General features: G+C 29.0%; 1 protein-coding gene across 1 annotated transcript in view; it reads right to left on the bottom strand.

Annotated features, from left to right (window-relative positions):
* Octalpha2R (alpha2-adrenergic-like octopamine receptor) overlaps positions 1-21,716 on the bottom strand; it is a 546,220-nt gene that overhangs the window by 29,039 nt on the left and 495,465 nt on the right. The window contains exons 3-5 of the mRNA XM_085954349.1: positions 15,707-15,856; positions 14,518-14,603; positions 5,203-5,356 (exon numbers count right to left, since the gene is read on the bottom strand). Coding sequence (XP_085810475.1) covers positions 5,203-5,356; positions 14,518-14,603; positions 15,707-15,856 — 390 coding nt within the window. The remainder of the gene's footprint in view (positions 1-5,202; positions 5,357-14,517; positions 14,604-15,706; positions 15,857-21,716) is intronic.

The raw sequence follows: 21,716 nt of genomic DNA, 5'->3' as shown, positions 1-21,716 counted from the left end.
ATAGTACAAAAACTCTCGAGTTGTTGTTGAGTTTCGTTGGAGAAATATCTTTGACGAATTTTCCAACCAACCTATCGTATTGTGCATTATACAATCTTGATATAATATTATTTTATTACTTACAGAGATAAATAATTATTTATTTCTGTTGGTAATATTTTTATTTTTAATATACATCAAACATTTTTCCTTGTAGCATCGTTTGGTAGTATAACCTAATTTCAGAGGATACTAAATATCCGCTGATAATGGCACAACCATGAGTTTTGTAATCTCTATGATAAGTTTGACATTGTTCTTCTTTTTTTCGTACTACTCTTTATCGAAAATCGTCCACCATCAGGGAATTTTTTTCTGTCATTTATTTCCCGGAAGAGTTTGGTAAAGTTGCATTCACGCATTAATCATGGAGGTTTGTAAAACACAAAATGCGGCATCGTATTTTATTACATTTTCCGTTGATCTTTCCTTGGATAATGCGTTGGAAAAATGTACTTTTGTTCTTTCGTAATATGACCAAGTTAATTACTATAGTTTTATGGTTTTGATACACTGACATTGCTATATTTATAAAAACTCGACTTTTGTGTTGTGCCCGCAGATTATTACTTATGGGAGACTAATTTTGTTGGATAAGTATCATGAGATCAACTATAGAAGATCTAGCTGGGGGATGTTTATTCCGGACCGTGACACCATGAAATAAAAATAAGGCAATATTACCTATTCTATAATATCTGATTAAGTAAATATTACATATGTTTAAATAAACAAAAATACTGATGTTATCGCGTATTCATGATCATTATCATGTATTGCTCGCCTTTGGCGGGTTTCTGCTTCCTTCAAAAACTTTTTGTTCTTGGGATGCTCCAGCACTAACATTTTCCAATGAGTTACTTTAGCAAAGAATTTTTAAATCTTCTGTTGCGTAACCCAGCCATCTTAATCTAAGTATTGTCTTGTTCTAAGTATTTTAAGTGTCTCTAAGTATTGAGTGCCCAATATTTTGAATTCATAAAGTAATATTGAATGAAAGAGAGTTTTATACATAACTATTTAGTGCCTTGTTTATCAAAAACCTTTGGAAACCATAATAGCATATTTTGTTGGCACGGTTGATTCATTAATTTGTCGCTTTTATTAATTTTATTTGTAATAAAGGAACCAATATGAATAAATGACTACAAAGTTAGAAACGTATCAACGCCAATGATAATGTTGCTTTTGTCATTTGTTAATGCACTGTAAAGAACCGGCATATATTTGTGATATGAAGAGAAGAAAATACGACTGCATTTAATAGTTGAATAGTATTTTGATAAATTGCTTTTTGATATCTTGTATTATAAAATAGGGTACATTTTTTATTGTATAGCAAGACATTACAATCGTATCAAATTTGCACGGTAGAGAACACTGATGTGCGTCTAATTATGCCCTGCTTATAATAGGGCTAGGATCTAATTAACATGTATTACGTCTTACCCAAAAAAGGTCCTTGATTATCCTCATAGGTGGTCGTTTCTCTTTTATGTTTTATGTCTTTGCTTTTCTAATCTTTTAATGGGCTATAATCTAGATCAAACACGTTTTATACGTCACTAAAAGGAAAATTGGCTTTGGGCGTCTCTAGAAACATGGACATAAATACACTCAGCTTTATGTTTTATGGATTTTTTTCGCTGACTCTCCTGCTATTGCTTGTATAAAAAATCAACCATTACTCTTCTTGTGTGTTATTGTTCATTGTATTAAGGCAATAGATACAATACACATTTTCACAAAAACATCGAATGTCTCAGTTGATTTTTAATATGACTATCAAAATATTTACACGTGGCTGGTTTCGTACAGCAATTTCACCGGTAAAATGAACCCGGCTAATATATTTTAATGACAATTTTTCATAGCAGAAGCTAAAACTGAAATCTGGAAAAATCTATGGTTCATTTCGAATTTACAACTTTACGGTTAACAGTTAACTTTGCTATCCATTGAACCAGGAAGAAAACCATTTGATGAAAACTAATTTTATTTAATACACTCTTTTGTGTAGCATTTATTGCAAATTAGAAATAAGGTTTATCACGTCATAATAGTAAAATAATAATCAATAATTAATAATATTATTATTTATCTCAATATTATAAAAATGTTGTTAGATCTCACGATTTATGTACTTACATAACCTTACTGCAAATCCAGCAACCCGTAAATGCGATAGAATTTAGTTACTGTAAATATTTAAATCGTATTTATAATAAATTATATTTTATTATAAGAAATAAATACATTTATAATATTTAATATAAGTAGCAATATTATACAAAAATCGGTGTGCGTACTTATGTACGCGCGTTAGAAGTTATACTTCTTTGGCGTAACAAAACAAAAACAAAACTTATGATAACCTAGTTTCTTCGACTAGCTCTTAATTATATTGTTAAATTACACACTCAAGAAAAAGGAGCGCTTGTTGGAACGCCGTTGGATTATTTCTATACACTTTAACTTATATTACTAAATTATATAATTATGTATCGTTGTTTATATTTTCAAAGTAACAACTGCCACTATGATGTTTAATAATTTGTTTACGTAAGGAATTGCAAACGGCCGACAGTAATAAATTTACTGCCTAGGCAACGGAACAATTATAAACTATAATATTATTCTGTATAATCGTCACGATTGAAGTATCATACTGTGGCGTAATGGTAGTGCGATCGGCTGATAACCGAACAATCGGTGGTTCGAATCCAATCGAATGCGTTTATTTTTGTGTGAAAAAATAAATTATGTGTTACATGTCACACGCCAAAAATACACTCTGATCGGATTTTCCAAACGCGCCTAAAGAAGTATAACTTTAAAAGTGGAAATAGTATGTTTTGATGTCACATAAGATTGCACGTGATCTCTTGCTTGAATTATTTATACAGGGAGTTCCACAAAGCTCTCAACATATATGTGGGGTATTTATTTATTATTTTATTTATTCGAGAAGATACCTATGTGTTTCTAAAAACACTCAACAAATATTGCCGTGCTGAATAATTGAGTTAGATTGTAAGAGAAAGTTTCATAACATATTAGATTAACTTAACTAGGAAAGTTTTTGTGTTTGTAGTATATAACAAATTTACTGCTTGAACTTTAGACAGACCTCTATTAAATGAATTGTTCTGAAGCAAAACTTGCAAGATTTTTTTCGTTCTAACGATAGAAGAATAAAATATATTTTCATTCAGAAAAATCTTATAAATAATGTAATGATAATTTCATACATTTTTATATAAAATAATAATAATAATGTACATATTTATTATTATTTACAAACCGTTTTTAAATATTTTAAATTTGGAATACTGTTTTCGTTGAAATATCTGCAGCGGTCTAGCCTCTCTTATTTATTATTACGCCTCGTGGTCTAAGAAGATTTTTTTGGTAAAAGAAAAATGTAAAACATATACAGGTGCATTTGCGAGATTGGATCTTAGAAACGTTATCTCTAGGGTCTCATTTAGGCTGACGTTTGACATTACTTGTACGACATATTCCTTTGAGAGCGGTTGGGAAAGCCGTAGTACTTTATTTTTAACTTCATCCCTATTATGTATAATAAAACGTTATAACTATTATTTATAACTTCTTACGTCTTGTATTATAATAATTTTACTGAAATCGTAAGAATGATATTCTTTGATATTTATTTAGGAACTAAAACAATTTATTTATAAGGTAAAATATAAAAAGGTTTATAATATTAATGAATTTTCTAGCTGTATATTACTACTTCATATGAGACTAAATAAAAGTAGCTACCTAATGATGAATAATAACTGTACAAATATGTTTTAATACCTGATAAACATTATCATATGTCATTATTGAAAACTAATTTGTAGATAATATCTTAATAAAATCTACTTTGATCACTCACTCTACGCCAGTGCGTATTTCGAATGACAGTAAATGATGTACCTATTCATTTTATTTTAAATATATTGTATAAACTAGTACTGAAATAATTTAATACAACATTTGAATTTGGGGTGATAAAATAAGTTACACATAAATTTAATTATATAAACATACATCTGGGAGTACTCCTTATTCTAATAATAATATAATATCTGATTTTAAAATTATTAAAATTAAAATTAATAAATTACTGAATTCATCATGAAATACATCCTAGAGGTATTAAATAAAAAGAGGGGCAAGGAAATGGAATGAAGCAGGCCAACAATAGCTGACAACTTACGAGAAATAGCGACGCGATAAAAAAAATTCAGAGCATCTCGGAGGATTTACTTTGGTCATTATAACGTACCCATATAATATAATATTAACATGGAAATTTTGCCACAAATTAATTACCAGCCCACCTCACCATACTTTTTCACCGTACTAGCCTGCTTCGCCATACTTTCATATAACCTGCCGCCCCTAGGAATACATTTATTATTAAAAGAGGTGTGGATACTGATTAGTTTTCCGTAGCTACATAGTTTGCGGACTTTTGCCCTAGTGTTATGTTAAAGTTTTAAATTGAATTATCAACATGGTGAAATATTTTACAACTAATTAATATTCATAAAATTCTATATTTTTATTAGGGAATTGATATGTTGAAATTTTTTTATTAACTATTAAAAGACGTGAGTTCGAATTCCAGTCGATCCAACACTATTCTAGAATTTTTATAATGAGAATGTTATCTAGGATTTTTTTAGTTACTGTGAAAATTGGGCTTATGGTACTTTAAGGGCAATGCCAGGAAACTGGATGTTATTGACAATGGGCATTTTATTTGCGATCGGGCTCGACTATTTTGTTACTAATTTACATTTGATAATTTCAAACTTATTAGTCAAGATTGCGATATGATCTCTTGCCCCAAAAACAACAAGCCCCGGGAAGTTAGTTACATTTTTACTGCTTTCGCAAAGAGAACATGCATCTTGTTAAAAACGCGCCAATTTGAAATTAAATCAAAATGAGGTCTTGTTTGGTCAATCACTCACAGTTACAATAACACATCGATTCACAAATTCAATCAATTTATTATTTCTATGGTAACATTTAGTATGTATTTTATTAGATAGTTAAGTGTCATTTTATTAATTAAAACCATGATAATTGGTAGGTAACGATGAGAAATTGTATCAATATCAGAATCAGGTAAATAGTCACCTTTAGAGTATCTTTAGGCTGCTCTGGGAGTGGCGGCGACTGCATATTATCATTTGCTTCGCTGGTGGAGATGTCCGACGCAAAGTCACACGTTACAATTGGAATCGCCATCGGCTGGTGTGACTCGATAGTCGCTATCTGTCGCTCTGAATCCCTGAAAAGTTGACGAGTGTGTCAATATTGTTAGAAACAATTGAGTTCTCTATTCTATGAGTACGTGTTTTTTATGTGTGTTTAAAATCACAAACTTTGATTTGCTTAAGTACTAATACTACACAAAGTAATATTGATATAATAGGTACGGCGTATTTGTATGTTATCGGGTTGGTATTAGTGAGTTCTCATCAGTGGGGTCTAGGACGATTTGGCACCGCGAACTGGCCTCCGCCGATTGGCCTCCGGTAATTGGCCGCCGGTACAATCGGACGCCGGCCCAATTGGACGCCGACCCAATTCGACACCGACCCAATTGGCCTCCAGGAGGATTGGACGCCGCACAGTTGAATTAAATGCGCAAAGGAATAGACGTACGTTACGATTTGTTGGAGTAAGTAAGCAAGTCGTCAATAAGTACCCGTGTATAGACAATAAATTAATTGATTATGCACATCTTTAAGTTTTAGCGAGGGAAGACTTATTTCTATAATAAACATCATAAGGCATAATAATTATTCTCAATCTATATTAAAAATGTGTCAAGCGCGAAATGTATAAGGTACAACTACTGAAAAGATAGAAGCATATTAAACTGACTTGCTTACTTACTCCAACAAATCGTAACGTACGTCTATTCCTTTGCGCATTTAATTCAACTATACGGCGTCCAATCCTCCCGGAGGCCAATTGGGTCGGCGTCGAATTGGGTCGGCGTCCAATTGGGCCGGCGTCCGATTGTACCGGCGGCCAATTACCGGAGGCCAATCGGCGGAGGCCAGTTTGCGGTGTCAAATCGTCCCATTCCCTCATCAGTGTTAGACAATACTATTGAAGAATATCAACGGACACTATAAACACAGAGGGTATTGAATTTGATGCAATAACATGAGTAACACATTTGAATGAATGCAAAGATATTACATATTATTTAATCACTATTAAAATTATGACATACATGTAAAATAAGGGTTGTGAATGAAATAAAAAATAAAAATTTAGATGGTGAACCAAATACGGTAGATATATAATCACGGTAATGAAATAAAAATATACGCATGAATTACTAATAGAAATATTATTTTGATTTAAGTAGTATAATATGCTACTGTAAAAGGATAAGCGAAATGAATCAATGCTAGACCGGAAAAGTTTGGTATCTAAGATTATTAATTTTATTACTAGGTATTTTGTTTTTTGTCTCAACTGAATAAGTTGTGTTTTTATTTCTAAATCTTTTAAAGATAGGCCATCTCTTCTTTCGAGTTTTCCGGTTCAGAATATATTATAATATAAGAACCTACATGAATTTATGAAGACAAACTATTATAATATTTAAAAATAAATTACAAAAAGAAAAATCAGTTGTCACTAGTATATGGTTACAATTTTTTTAGCAATTAACTGTTTTTTCTTTTTTTCTATATACTTGATTATCACCGTGACTGTATAATTTTATAAACACACACATATAAGTTCGAAGCACTATTAATTAACATATGACACATTATAATGGATGAAGTCAATTAATTCAAAACAATTGTAACAAAATATAGATTGTTATTATGTAATTAAAAAATCAAAAATGTTTACAAGTTATAACTATACTACTTAATTAAATTACTATAACCTACATTAAATAAATATTTTTTTACGCAATCAACTAAACATAACACTATTTCTTCTTGTTGTTAATTTATATTTTCTACCACGATATTATTATAAAGACAAAAATAATATTTACATTCTAACTACAATTTCTACTGACATCATAACAACTACAAACATTATTATAATACCTATCTAATATTTCGTATCTATTATTATATTACGATGTAGTCAGTGTTTAAAGTCAAAAGCTAGTTTCGAATAAGTTTTTTACAAAATGCAAAAAATCGTAGCGTTCACAAACACTCTTATTGGTACTTATAAAAAACGTTCTACGAATAAAATTAAACTCAATTTTTCTGAATAATAAATATTTTTGTGAGTGTTAAATAATTTTTATATTTTTAGTTTAGACGGTTTAAATGGTCAAAAGTTTGTTTTAATAAATCATGTGAAAGAAAATTTGAAAGATATATTCTTCTAAGCAAAATTGATGGCGTAATTGAATTGTAATTTGAAAATATATAAATACAATAATTTTAAAACACATTATTAAAAACTTTGTCTGACTCAAAAAATAAATCATTATAATATAGTTGTACAAGCATGGCAGTGAAAAATAATATTTTTAACAAAGCGATTGTCAAAATTTTTACATTCATGAATTTACGCCTGACGTAAGATCCCGATGTGAAAATGGCTCGGTAATCAGTAAGTAATATAAAATAATAAGAAATTGGTGATATTATAATAATAAGCAACTTGAATATTAAAAATATTTGTTTTCTGTAGAATTATAACAATATTCTTTTTATTTGTAATAAATTATTTAAAAAATAAAACATAAAACAATTTAAATATAGTATTTTTTAAAGAACACTAACATAAAAGTAAGTGAGCCAAAATATTGAGTGAAATTAAAAAAATGTTCTTTGATCTAAAAGAAAAGTGGAAATTAATTAAAACGCGTTTTAAAAATTATTTATCACGCAGAGCAAAGACTAGCGCAGTGTATTAGTAATTATTCTCTTTTATGCTTTCAAAAATATTCAAGTTGTAAAATGTTTGTCAAAGTAAAAGAGTTTTGAAATTGAAATAAGGAGAAAAATGGTCAGGAAACAGGGGTGGTATATTTTGATTTTTTGAAGAAAACATTTTCGCCTTATATTATTTTTCCAGCGGTCGTCAAACGTATGACATAGAGTAGAAAAATTATTTATATTTATTTATGAGCAATAATTTTATTATAATATAGGTGTTATATTATAATTTACGATGGAAAGTTTATTTTTATCATTAGTAGACGAATACACAAGGTACAGCAAACTGAACATTCGATAGATATTAATTTATAGTTGTCCTTGTGTTATAATAATATATTTATTACATTTTTCCCTTTTCCTTTTGAGCACCATATTTTTTTCTTCAGACGTAGAATAATTGCATTTCAAAAGTAATCGTTATCAAATAGAAAAAAAGTAAATTATTTTATATTTGATTTTGAAGAATTTTTGTATTTTTTAATTTATGCCAAAAATCTTCGCAGAAAAGATTCCCGTATAAGATTCCCAATATTTCTTAAGAGCTTACATAAGTGAACCAGCAAATAATTTTCAACAGTATGTTGGACGTAATTTTGGCCGCGTTGCCAGTTGGCCATAGTTGACCTGTGAGCACATCAATTTGTTTTGTGATGGCGTCGGAGGAATATATTCTAAAATCGTGTAAAGATGACTAAAAACGTTCCGCATGTACTTGAAAAAGAAAACATGTCAATGAATATACTATTATTATTACGAATATAATAATAAACATAACATTAAAAGGACGCATGTTGAATTTTTATGACAAATTATATTTCATTCGGGTCGCGTCATTTGCACAATCCGCGCATCGCCTAGTCACGATTTTTTTAGACCATGCCTCAGCTGAGGTATTGCCTTAAGAACCACGCAAGCATATCAAAGAGCCACAATAATTAGTCGACTATAATACGCAAACCAAACTCAATAATCACGAATAAAAATATTTACGTTTAGTTTGGTTTGTTTGAAAAGTAATGCAGTATTATTTTTTATTATTCAATTCTTGTGTACGTAGATTTAAAAAAAGGATTTTAGATTCGAATTATTTAAAATATATTTTTTTGAAAAACATCGGAAAATGATTTGAAAAAATCATAGATGAAGTTGGGCCGAGTGGGGTTCGAACTCGCACATTTTACTGCCAAAGTAAGTGCTCTGATCTCTTGAGGTTTCAATCCACCCATAAGTCAAGATGATTAATTCTTATAATAACGCAATGGGAAATATTTTTAAATTATCAATATGTAACCAGCTTTATGATTAAATCAAAGCTATGATATTACTAATGTGGTTTAAAGATGGCGTCAGACATTAACGATTTTTTTATTCATATTATTTCTTCTTATTATATTATAATAAAATTGTTCAATAAGATATTAGATTAAAAGTAATTGCGTTTTCCTTATGTTTAAATATCATATCACATAATTTAGTAGTTAGGTACATAACAAATGTATTCTCCAAAAACAAATAAAATATAACTATTAAACTTTGTAATGAATCATTTGGTGTCATCATATTGAGCATCGTAAATGGTGATAAATTTAAAATATAAAATTAAGTAAATTTTAAGCAGGTATATACATAACATTATTATATTTTAGAGTAAGTATGTATTTGTAAGTGAGAAATCAAACTTTTATGTATGTATATATAAATATCTACTATTATAGCCCCGTCGATAACAAAAACTTCCAAAGCAGGGTGTATGCGAAACAAACGTGTACCTTTAGATGGAAAATCACCTTTTGTTGACAAAAGAGTGAAAAGTTTAATAGCTTTTCTTTGGTTCTGTTTACACCCCACCCTATCTTTTGTTTAACTTTAAAAAATTACCCGTTGATATTTTTCTTTCAGTAATATATTCAAAAATAAGAATGACTATGTGAAAGGGGGTTAATGGTATTCAATCTACTAATAACATTTTTATAAAATTACTTTTGTTTGGTAATACAACCTAATACATAGATGGAAATTTATAGCACGTTACCTGTAAATGGGATTAAGACGTTTAAGTTTTTTTTGAGATTTAAAACATGATGATATATATTATATACTATTAGGATATATGTATTATGGTTAGGTAATACCACATGTCGTTTATAATCTAAGATATTTAACTGACACTTGAAATCTTGTACAAAACACAACCAGTTAGTATGTGCCGTTGTTTGAAAACCTAGTACATCATGAAAAACATCGAACCTGCGCCTTTATTCCATTGTATCCAATGCGAACGAAATGTATCGCCGCGGGATTATTTGGTTATTTATTAAAACCTTATTAAATTTAATTGATTTAATTAACGCCACCTTGTATACGACTATCGGGTAAACCTAAATCGATACGTGGGAACATTTATTTCAATTTCTTGTTCAACATTCAACATACATTTGAATTGTCAAGTGAAAACACGATATAAGGATAAAATTCAAAAATTGAAAATCAAATATAAGTATATCATTTGATTATATTTTTACTTAATTGAAAAAAAGCAATACGAATAAAAGTAATTGGTAGTGGATACTAGTGAAGCATTTATAAAGGACTCTCTCTTATTGGAACACGTAATTAACACTGATTTTATAATGGCTTTGAACAAAATTCTATTTCCTTTCAAATATCGGATAAAAAGTTGTCTAGACTCGTAAAATAAATCCAAACCTTCTGTCGTAAAATCATTTATCACGTCCTAATGAATTTTTAAACTAGAGCCTGGATCTATTTCACTATGTGATTGAATTTTTCAAAACGTATAAACTGAGATTTATTGTTTGTTTAAACTTTGCACGTAATAAAGTTGTAATATGATTTGAATTCTTCTAAGAAATTATGATAAAACGTTTTGTAAAGGAACTGTGTCAGATTGTTAAATATATTATAGATTTTTTTTAAATAACGTTTAGTATGTATTTAGCCATAGTAACCTACTAGAAAGTACTAGTTCCGAGTTATTTATTAATTAATTTGGTTGATAAAACTAGATAATGTATTTTATAAAATCACACCGGTGTTGTATGTATAGCATACTATATGTAAACAATATACAGTAAGTTGTACGATTGCTTTAAAAATATATGAAAAATATATTTAAAAATCAGAGAATGTTTGTTTTTAAATTAAGAAAATAATGATATTCATTGTTAATATTTTAAGTGAATTATGGTTGAATATTCAAAGTATTCAATTAAAAGTCACTCCAAATAAATGTGATCTTAATATTAATAGTGAAGCATTATTTTTTCATCGAATAAAATCACTAATACCAAATCTAGATATATTTTATTTAAGTTCTGTGTACCTATTTCATTTTATAAAATATTAAGTATTAATTATGTTGTGCATAATTATCTATTTTTAAACAACCTAATAAAATAAGCATTTCTATAAACTACGTGAAGGCATGCCCTAAGACTAAAAATAATTATATTTATGTAAATACTCGTAATATTTTTGAAACAAAATATTTTTATTTCCGTAGTATTCGAGTTATGGATTTATATCGATAAATTATTAGATCGTTCTAAAGATTGGTAACTAGAATATCAATAACTTTACTAATAACAGCGTAGCTTTGTTTCAAAAATATTATAATACACGTATACTACATGAATACCAGTTTATTAAATAAATAACTAATAATTACCTGTCAAATAATATTGTAAAATGTTAAAATCTGATTCATAAAATAAATTTTTAATGTCTGGAATTTTCGTACAATAAGACAAAAATAAAATGGCAAATATTGTAAAAAAATGTGTTAGTGTAAGTACCCATTTGTAGGTAAATTAAATAATGTTTAATGATATTAGAAAAATGGTGACACAATTCATGTAAAATAATATGCATGATGTTGTGATGTTGAAAATAATAATTTCAGTCATTAGTAATAATGTTTAAAACTTTTTGAGGTATATATTAAACACTTAAGGGATTTGATTTTTTTTAAATATATACCTACTTAAAACACTTATTTTGTTTGAAGCACTAAGACGATATTATAATCATCTATATTTTGGTATTGTATTGGATAGAGGTAGGTTTATATTTTGAGGGTACTTATTGCAATGCCAGTTATCAATACAAACTTTCATTCCGATATATATATATATATAGATATATGTATATAAGAAAATATCGCCTATTATATTTTGAACCTCAAATGGCAAAATGCAAATACTTAATACTACATATTATGCATACTTAACACATAAAATGAGTTAAGTTTGATAGTCAATAATCTAACATTATTATTAATATACAAGTCGATATGATTGACTTTGCAACTAATACCCGCATTTTACTATCACCAAAAAGTATTTTCAGGTTTTATTACTTTGTGGTGATTATTGTATAATAAATAAAAACAGTTTAAGACCTATTCAGCCAGTATGCAGATATTATATACATATGTTTAATCGACTTTAAGGGTAATATTTTGTTATTCATACTAATATAAGCATGGTAATGGTTCACTGTAATTTTTGTCAATGATGCACTGATTCACAATAATTATAATGCATAACAGATTATTTTAAAAAACTGTTTCTTCAAAATTTCTTTAAAGATAATATTATTCAAATATTTTTTTTATGTGTTCAGCGTGTCATTCTCAAATAATTAATTATTTCATTGCTCTAATATCCCATGGCGATATATTTTTATTGTATTTGTAGCTATAGGGCATCTCATTTTAATCTAGTGCAAGTGTTGGTTTTTAATTCCAATATTCATTCTTTTTCTCGTGCCAGCAGTATTGGTACAAAATATATAAAAGTTGTTTTCATAACTTACGTTTGTCATCCTTTTATAAAGAAAATCATCTTATCTGTACTTTATTAAAACTCATGATAATATGGAAATGATAAAACCATTTTTTAATATAGTAAACCATATCAAGGTATATTTAATTGTTTGTTAAAATATCTTATCAAAGTTATCAATACTTAGTAAGTTGTATTCAGTATAAAATTTGATATTCTACCAAGAATTAATATTGAATTTTTTAAGAGTTTTAAAGATATATTTAAAAAAAATACATAATTTAAAAAAAACTCACTGCAATTTAGAAAAAAAAATCAAGAAAACAAGTTGGACCGAGTGGATCTTTAGCTCACGTTTTTCACTTTCTTGTTGAGTGCTTTAACTTCTAAGCTATCGATTCATCTATGGTTCATGCAATTTCTGCGAATAATAGGAGTCCATGAGTTTGAGTCTCATTCGGTCCAGCTTTTTAAAAAAATAATTACTTATGTATATTTCTGAAACTTTTCAAAATTATATTTTTTCTATAATAATAAATCTGTAATTCTAAAACCTTAAAGTCCTTCTTAAAATAAATAGTACCTACTTAAACATTTTTTTTGTTTATATCATAATAAGTGGTATAAGTGAGTTAAACACTATAAAATTGATCCCACTGAAATTAAGTTCCACAAAATTTGATTTTTATTCGGTAACTATTTCAATTGTAATACCAATTACCGGATCTATAAGAATAGACATTGTTTCCTATTCTAAACTAATATTATGCAAACACATTCTTGGAAGTACTTATTGATTTGTGTATTCCTGATAAATTATTTTAGAAATCGGGACCATTTGTAGTTTGTTCTCCCAAGACTGACTAACCTACCATTGGAAAAGCCAATTAGGAGGGCAATAACTATGTTCAATCAAATCACTTTGGATGTTATATATTCCACTGATATGAAGTGAGTTTAGGTGGTCGCTGTGTCTAAATATATGTTTTAAGATACCCGTAAGACACCCGGTGTAGTTCCATGTATTTACTTTATTATTTTTCTCATATTACCATATTTCCATATCACGTTGTGAACGCTTTAAATTTGTTATTTTCATTATAATATGTTAATTTGAATAATTATGGTGAATAATAAATACTGTGATAAAGTTGATTAGGTAAGCATATGAAGTTATATGCAGAAAAACAACCGGTATCAAATTTTTAAATAAAAACTTACCTACAAATTAGTATAAATAAGAATGGAGAGCTTGATAATATTACTGTTTCCAAGTAATATCAAATAAATGCCTAGGTATTTCATAATAATGAATGAGTCTCAAACGGAAAATTCAATTTAAATACAAAGATTATTGATTTATTTTCACGATTGTGATTTTAATAACAGTTGTTGATAGTTTTTTTTTCAGATAAGATGATTTTTATCAAGGTAAAAAATGACAAACAATAGCGCTTTTATCAGAAATATTATTTTCTGTACATATCCAATAGAAACGCCATGTTAATAATAGTCGTGAAGAACTTTAACATATTCGTGCCCTAGGTATGTTTCTATTGCAGGGTGCAAGGTGTATCAAGCCTTGGGGTCCTCTAGTCTCGCGAAGCCTTCGCGGAGGCTCGCGGGGTTACCTCTGGCCAGATCTCGCGGTGGGGGGAATCGCCCTATTGTTGTTTGGAGGAGCTGTGGTATGGAGGGCAACTGACATTGTGAGGCGCGCCGGGGCGGAGGGCATCGGGCGACTGCCTCCGGAGCCTGATGGTGCGGTCGAAAATGTGGTCTGCTGCTCATTCTGAAAGGAAAAGGGGAAACAAACACGATATTAAATTGTAAATGTTTCTAGAATTGTAAAAATAAATTATTCATTAAAATACAAACTTCATCAAATAAAATTAATAGTGTTAATTCACATTTTTTAATAATTACGGATAGCTCTATATTTTACAATACAAAAGGTAATGAGGCTATACAGAAAATAAATGTTAACAAGATAAATTTTATATTACTATGACTGTGTTAGGAGTACCTACGTATAATGAAAAGAAACACCCCCACGACTTAATAGAATCTTGAAAAATTAATTTTAAGAATTTTTTTAAAGATTTTAAGAATCTTGAGAGTTCGAGAAACTATTAACAGGAAAAAATAAGGAAATATTTAAAATGGAAAAAAATCTGCCGAATTTATTTTGAAATATATTTTTTTAAAAACAGGCCGGAAGAGTTATTAGTCTCGAGAATTAATCAATAAACCCGAAAAAAATGTGTTTGAGTTTGAGAGATCACTAGGTCTACTCATCTCTAGTTTAGAGATGACGAAACGCGTTTTTGGTATAATATGACAATGATGTGAGCCACCCCTTTGAGAGGAATCCCGTCTGCGTTACCATGCTATTCTCTTCTCCGTATTCACCATCATTAGATATTTAAGTTAATGTCCCCACCATACCACACACGGTCTTAATCGGGCGTATCACGGGTCCCTACGTTTGGATGTAAAGCATCATTTTTTTTATAACTGGGAATATCTCAGGAGCAGTTACCTAAGATTAAGGTCACCATGCACTCAGATGTGCATTGACTAAATTTACATGACTTTAAGTTAAGTAAGAGTATTCTTAAAGTTAAGAGTAAGAGTATTCTTAAATTTAACTTTAAGTTAAGAGTATGGGAGAGATGAGAATGTAGAGGCAATATTAAAATATGTATTAAATATGTAATACAAACTAATATTAATACAAATTTTAAGCTAATTAGACATATTGATCGTTTATTTATTTTTAGGATATTTTTGTCTGAGTAAAGGGGGCGGGTTTTATGTTTTAATGAAAAATACGCCTGTATGTAACCAGAAGATATAACGTTTTTGAGATAATATTATGTGTGAATACGTTACCTGTGGCCGAGGTCTTGGTTTCCGGATACCTCGTCTCGCCCTCGCTTTTGCTGCAAAGTATATCCTAATGTAGACGAACACCATGATGCATGAGGGAATGTAGAAGCTGCCAAGCGCTGAGTACACTACGTAGCCTATGTCTTCTGATAACTGGAATCAAGAGAAAAAAGAATACATTAATATTGGTTGGAAATAGTTTTCGACAATAATATCTAAGGTCGTTATAATTTTTCAGACACTAAACATGACTAGCGTGAAAAATTTCATTAGGAATATTTGTAAATTATAAAATTCTAAATACTATCAATAAATATTTCTATATTAAATAAAAGAAAACCATTATCAGCTATTGTATTCTTCATCAGTTTCATTTGAATGCATTTTTATTTCATTAGATTTCGTATATTTACGTATAAAATCAACCTATATAACTTTTCAGAAAATAGGTTTAATTACATTTAATAATACTGATAAAACATGAAATACATTAAGCTTTATGTAACAATTTGTTCAAATATATAAGTTCTGTTAATCCGAACTACATAGATGCAGACGTATGGCAAGCCAAAGTATGTACCATAATATTATTACACCTTACAACTGTTCTTAAGATGTGAAATATTCTTTAATATTAAAAAAAACTACAGCTATGCATACATAATTAATACAATAAAAATACGTTGATAACAATACAAAGATTACAAATTGAATTATGTTTACTGTAGAGATGGATATTTTGCTATGCTGGGTAAAGATATAAATGTATTATCCAGAACCTAACTGATGTTCTTAGATAGCTACGTTGAAAACTAGCTGCTATAGAAAGAGATTGTGTTGAGAGGTGTGGTCAGCAAATATGCTTATCTCAGGACCCGTATTTCTGACAAAGGTCTATGTAAGACTGACATCAAAATAAGAATAGCAGTAGCAAAAAAGGTATGTATCTACAAACTGTAAATAATTTGGAAGAGTAAAAATTTTACTAAAGCGATAAACATAATATCTGTAAATAATTAGCACGATATTTTGATAGTTTTGACAGAAAACTAGACAGAAAATAGACAATTGGGTACCCTGCAAAAAATGCTATACAATATTGTTGATGCCGGTCCAGTTTTTTTTCTTATATTAACTATCATTTCTTCATATGTATATTTTTTTTTTTAGTATCTGTTTTTCTCTTTTAATAATTTTTTATTTAATAACTCTCCCACTGCATTTTTCATAACTTAGGTATGCTTTCTGTGTCTGCCTGTTATATTGGGATTTTTACTTATTCTTTCATTTTATAGGTATCTCATACTAATCATATTATCGTATTTTTATGTGATTGATTCTGTTTGTTGACCTAAATAAATTAATTAAAAAATATATTGAAATATTAACTTTATGCAGCTTAACCAGTAGGTATTTAAATACGATTATCTGAAAAGCTAGATGAATTCAATTCACATATATGTGAATAGATGATTTATTAGAATTTTATTAAAATAAATAATTTTTCGTTTTAAAATTTGTAAGTACCTAAACCTAAATATCTGTATTACTCTATGGTTTGTAATAGTAAAAATGTCCCTTTGAAGGGGACGAAACCGCTCCTGTTTATTATTAAACTAAGTTGAATAAGTACGACATATTAATATGTATTATATTTTTATTTAATTCAGACACGTTTATAGCGTAATGAAAGGGGCTGTGCATATCCACGGCTGTACATACATTACGGGTGGTCGTGGGAACTTAGGTAGTCAGTATTATAATATTAGCTCTTCATAATTCATGCGCACTGGAATAAATCGCATTTGCGTATGTTCAATGTTAAAAAGCCTAAAGTTTTGTATTTACAATTTAAATATGGCTTAAACGGTACATATAGGAAAGAGAAAGACAGATGCTAGATGTCTCCTATAAATCTAAAAGAAATCAACTAGATTCTAGGTCACAATTATTCGAGGTGACAAATGAAAAAATGAAAATGATACATGTCGGTTTGTTGTTAAAACAAAATAATAAAAATAAGACTATTCTAGTAATTCAATAGTTGATATGACAATATGACAAACAAGATAATATGATATGCCTATGTCATACTTCCAGTTCATTTCATATCAGTTCAATCGAAAGTAGAAACATGGTTTCAAGTAATTTGTGCTTCATATTAAAAAGTATCTACGATAAACAATCAAAATATGATTAAGAAAATTATTTTTTCAAAGAATCCCTATATCAAGATTATTCAAATCCCTAATTATATTATACTCTTCCAAATTAGTCAATATTTTCTTTTGATAAAAAAACTTATGAAAAGTATTTTGAAAATTGCTGAGTTGCTTAATAAATGCAAGTGTTGAAGTGGAAGAGTCCATGACGTGGCAATTCAGCGGTTGTTTTCGAGGAGCCGTAGTGCCGGGGAGTGGGATGGCGCTCTCAAGCACGGCCAGCAGCCCACTTGAGGTCCACGTATTTGTTGGGGTGACGTGTTTAGGGTAGCGAGGGGCATTGTTTGTTTTGTGCTGTAAAATGATGAGGTAACATAAATATGTTCCAGAAAAAGGGTTTATTTCTACTGTATGTGAATGTTATATAATGTAGATTGTCTCCTATAATTGAGAAAGAAATTATTTAAAAAAAAAAGTGTATTATATAATATAGACTCAAAGATAGTAACATACAACAAATATTATAAAAATATTCTTAGGTAAAATAAAAACAAGAGAATTACTTGAATATTTGGTTTTTAATAAATACAGTGAGCTAAATTATAAAAAAATATTATTAAGTACCTAAAAAAAACTATGTTATTAAAATTTGTTTCAGAAATTTAAATATGGGTACGATATATGGACATTCAAATCATAAAGGTCCTAAAACTAGCAGTAATAATATTGCGGTATGAAAACATGCATGGAGCCCATCACGCTAAAGGTTTCAAAATAAATACTTTGGTAAGGGAATAAATATAAATGGCACACATAGCATGCGTCCTGATCTCAAAGTGGACATAAAAAAATCTGTATCGGTTGAAAGAGAAATTATATATAACGATAGTTATTTATTTATTAGATAATCATAATATATAATAAAAGTTTGTGTAAAAAGCTACTGTTTAAAAAAAACTAACAACAGTAGGTACCATTAATTTCGCAATGCGTGCTAGTTATTTACTAGTAAGCGTTTTGTAAACTATGTAACATTGCCTATGTGTAACCTATTAGGTACAGTTCCCATGTATATTAACGTGAAAGACTGAATAGAGTGAATAGGTACATTATTTTATTGGACTGGAGAGACATTTATCCAGATGTGAACCGATAATGAATGATAAAGCGATTGGTCAAAAGCTTGAGTTTAAATTTCATTTCTTAACAACAACATTGTTCGAGAAACTTTTCCCACTTGTCTTTTGAGAAATTCAATTATAATTGAACTAAACAATAGGTTAAACAACTAAAAGCAAACATTTTCTCCAATGAGAGTTTTCTGTACAAAGCCATTGTCTACAAAACCAGCCACACACGTATCAGATTGCAAAAGTGTTTTTTTTAATTGCCAAGCTCACTGTCCTATGAAGTAGAATATACCTACTCTACTCATCCTCTGAGTCTACTCACCTTTGTATTAGTAGTAACGTAGCTTCTTTTAAAACATATAAAATAATTGTAGTTTTACACAACATTGGCTGTCTAATAAAATAATTTTGAAATTTTATTTTACTCTAATAAATAGTATTTCAAAGAGTAGGAAGGCAGATTAATTATTTGTGAAACTTTCATAATAATAATATATTATATTGTCTATTTAAAATTAGAAGATTGTTTAATTACCTATATATTTATAATACTTATTAACCGTTAGTATTACTCATAGATTTGGTGCTAAATAAAATAATACTTCATGAGGATTTTTAATTGTAATTTTATTTTGTTATGATAGTAGTTTGATAGTGCAACACTCTGCACCTTTGTGGCACTATCGTGGCTGACTCTTTGCAACCAGGTGAAGACATCAATTAATAATTACCGAGTGAAGCAAAGTTTTTTTGAGAAAAACTGCACTTTTTGAAGAGAAAATATAAGTCTAATGGATTTAAGTTTTATACTATTCCATTTGAGTGGTTTTTTTGCGACCCGGGTTTCATCTTTCGGTATCTTCAGGCACTATGCGCACTTACCAATGGCAAATGCACATTGACAACAAATACAGTAAATTTTTGCTTATATAACAAATTAACACAATAAAAGTATATAAAAACTCCATTTACTACCCACTAAGTAAAGGATCAAGTATAAAAAAATCATTATAATTAAAATTAAAATTCCATCAAGTACGATGGACAGAGGGAAGTGGCGCGAATATGTGCTTGCGTTATGCCCCGATACTGGCGCGCGACAGGGTGAAAAAAGAAGTATTGCTATCATTATATCATCATATATTATTATCATCTATGACGGTAGCTGGCGCTACTTCTTCCGTGAAAGATATAACTACATCATATTTAATGTATACCAGTGGCGAGGGGTGAAGGTAGGCTGTTAATATTTGACATTTATAGTGCACACTAAACTTTGTCAGTCAAAACTTATTTGTTTTCATTGAACTTAGAATACCATTTATAGACGGTGCTGGTTAGTTTTTAAAATTCAATTAAACCCTGCCTAAACCAAATCATGATAGTTTAAGTATATTATGAATGGCCGATCCAACAAAAATAGTGCACAACTTTTTAGTCATACTTATTTTTTTCCGTTGAATTAAGCATATATATTATTACAAAATATGATGTTGGTTACGTTTTTAAAATTCATTTACCCCGTCTATCCCAAAACATAATCTATAAAAAATATTCTTCTATTTTAAAAATATCTAAAATTATGTATGGTTTATTGGCACAATTTGAGATATTTTATTGATAAAGAAATTTTTTTGACGAATATGGTTTCGACGACACACACTGCAGTCTTAATTCAATGAAAAAAAATATGTACGACTGACAAAGTTCAGTGTGCACTATTCATGTCGGATCTTAACAGCCTACCTCCACCCTTCACAACTGATGTATACAAAATATATACGTTCGATATGACGCTTGCGTTGGCGTTGGCCAGAATACGATCGATACAGCTTCAACTCCTGTTCGGCGTCAAATTCGTTTCGATGTTTTTTTAGATGATACCAAATAATGTATGTTTAAAAAATATAATATAGTGAATACCCTTTTTACGTATATTAGGTATATTATTTATAGTCTACTTAATTAAAATATGTAACCAACTTATTTCAGATAAAATTTATAAAACATAAAATATAATAGACAAATTTAATGTAAACGAAGCTTTATGAATTTCCTAAAATGATGTAAAAACTTTTATAATAACGTTATTACAATATTAAAGTACGATCAATGTTTAGTAGACGGAGAATAAAATTGGGTTAAAATACATTAATTGATAACGTTCATTCTGAATATTCAAAGGATTGTATCGCATTAAGAATAAAGCGGTCACTAATGGATTTACAAAGCGTACAAAAATTTTCATTATGGTGGCATGAAAAGGAAAAAGCTCTCTCCGTAGCAACCCTTAAACACTAGGCAATGCAGCACGCTAACTAATGTTACAAATTCGATTTAGCCTAGCGTGCCGAACCTTAACCAACCTTTCTGAAGAATCTATATCCTGGATAGTTTTAGTAGAGTTTTCAACATTTTACCAACAACAACTACCCATTTAAAATAATTGTATTTAATATATTAACGTTAAAGTATTATTTTTTGTAGTATATTTTTTTAAATCTTGCAATAATAAATATCCCCGTTTCCTAATCATATCCCATCAAATTGTATTGTAATAGTTATACTAGCGATGAATGACTAAAGAAAAAGTATGAGTATTAAGTACAATACTTGATGTTATTAGTCATAGCATATTATTATATATAATATAATAATATAGTAAAGAAAGTAATTTGTTTATGTATGAGAATACTACATACATGTTCTATTCGTTATATT

Source organism: Rhyacophila brunnea, unplaced genomic scaffold, assembly GCF_057557595.1.
Source record: "Rhyacophila brunnea isolate RB1 unplaced genomic scaffold, BYU_Rbru_1.0 scaffold_4, whole genome shotgun sequence".
In the NCBI taxonomy this organism is placed as follows: Eukaryota; Metazoa; Arthropoda; class Insecta; order Trichoptera; family Rhyacophilidae; genus Rhyacophila; species Rhyacophila brunnea.
This window is presented reverse-complemented; position numbering and strand designations above follow the sequence as displayed.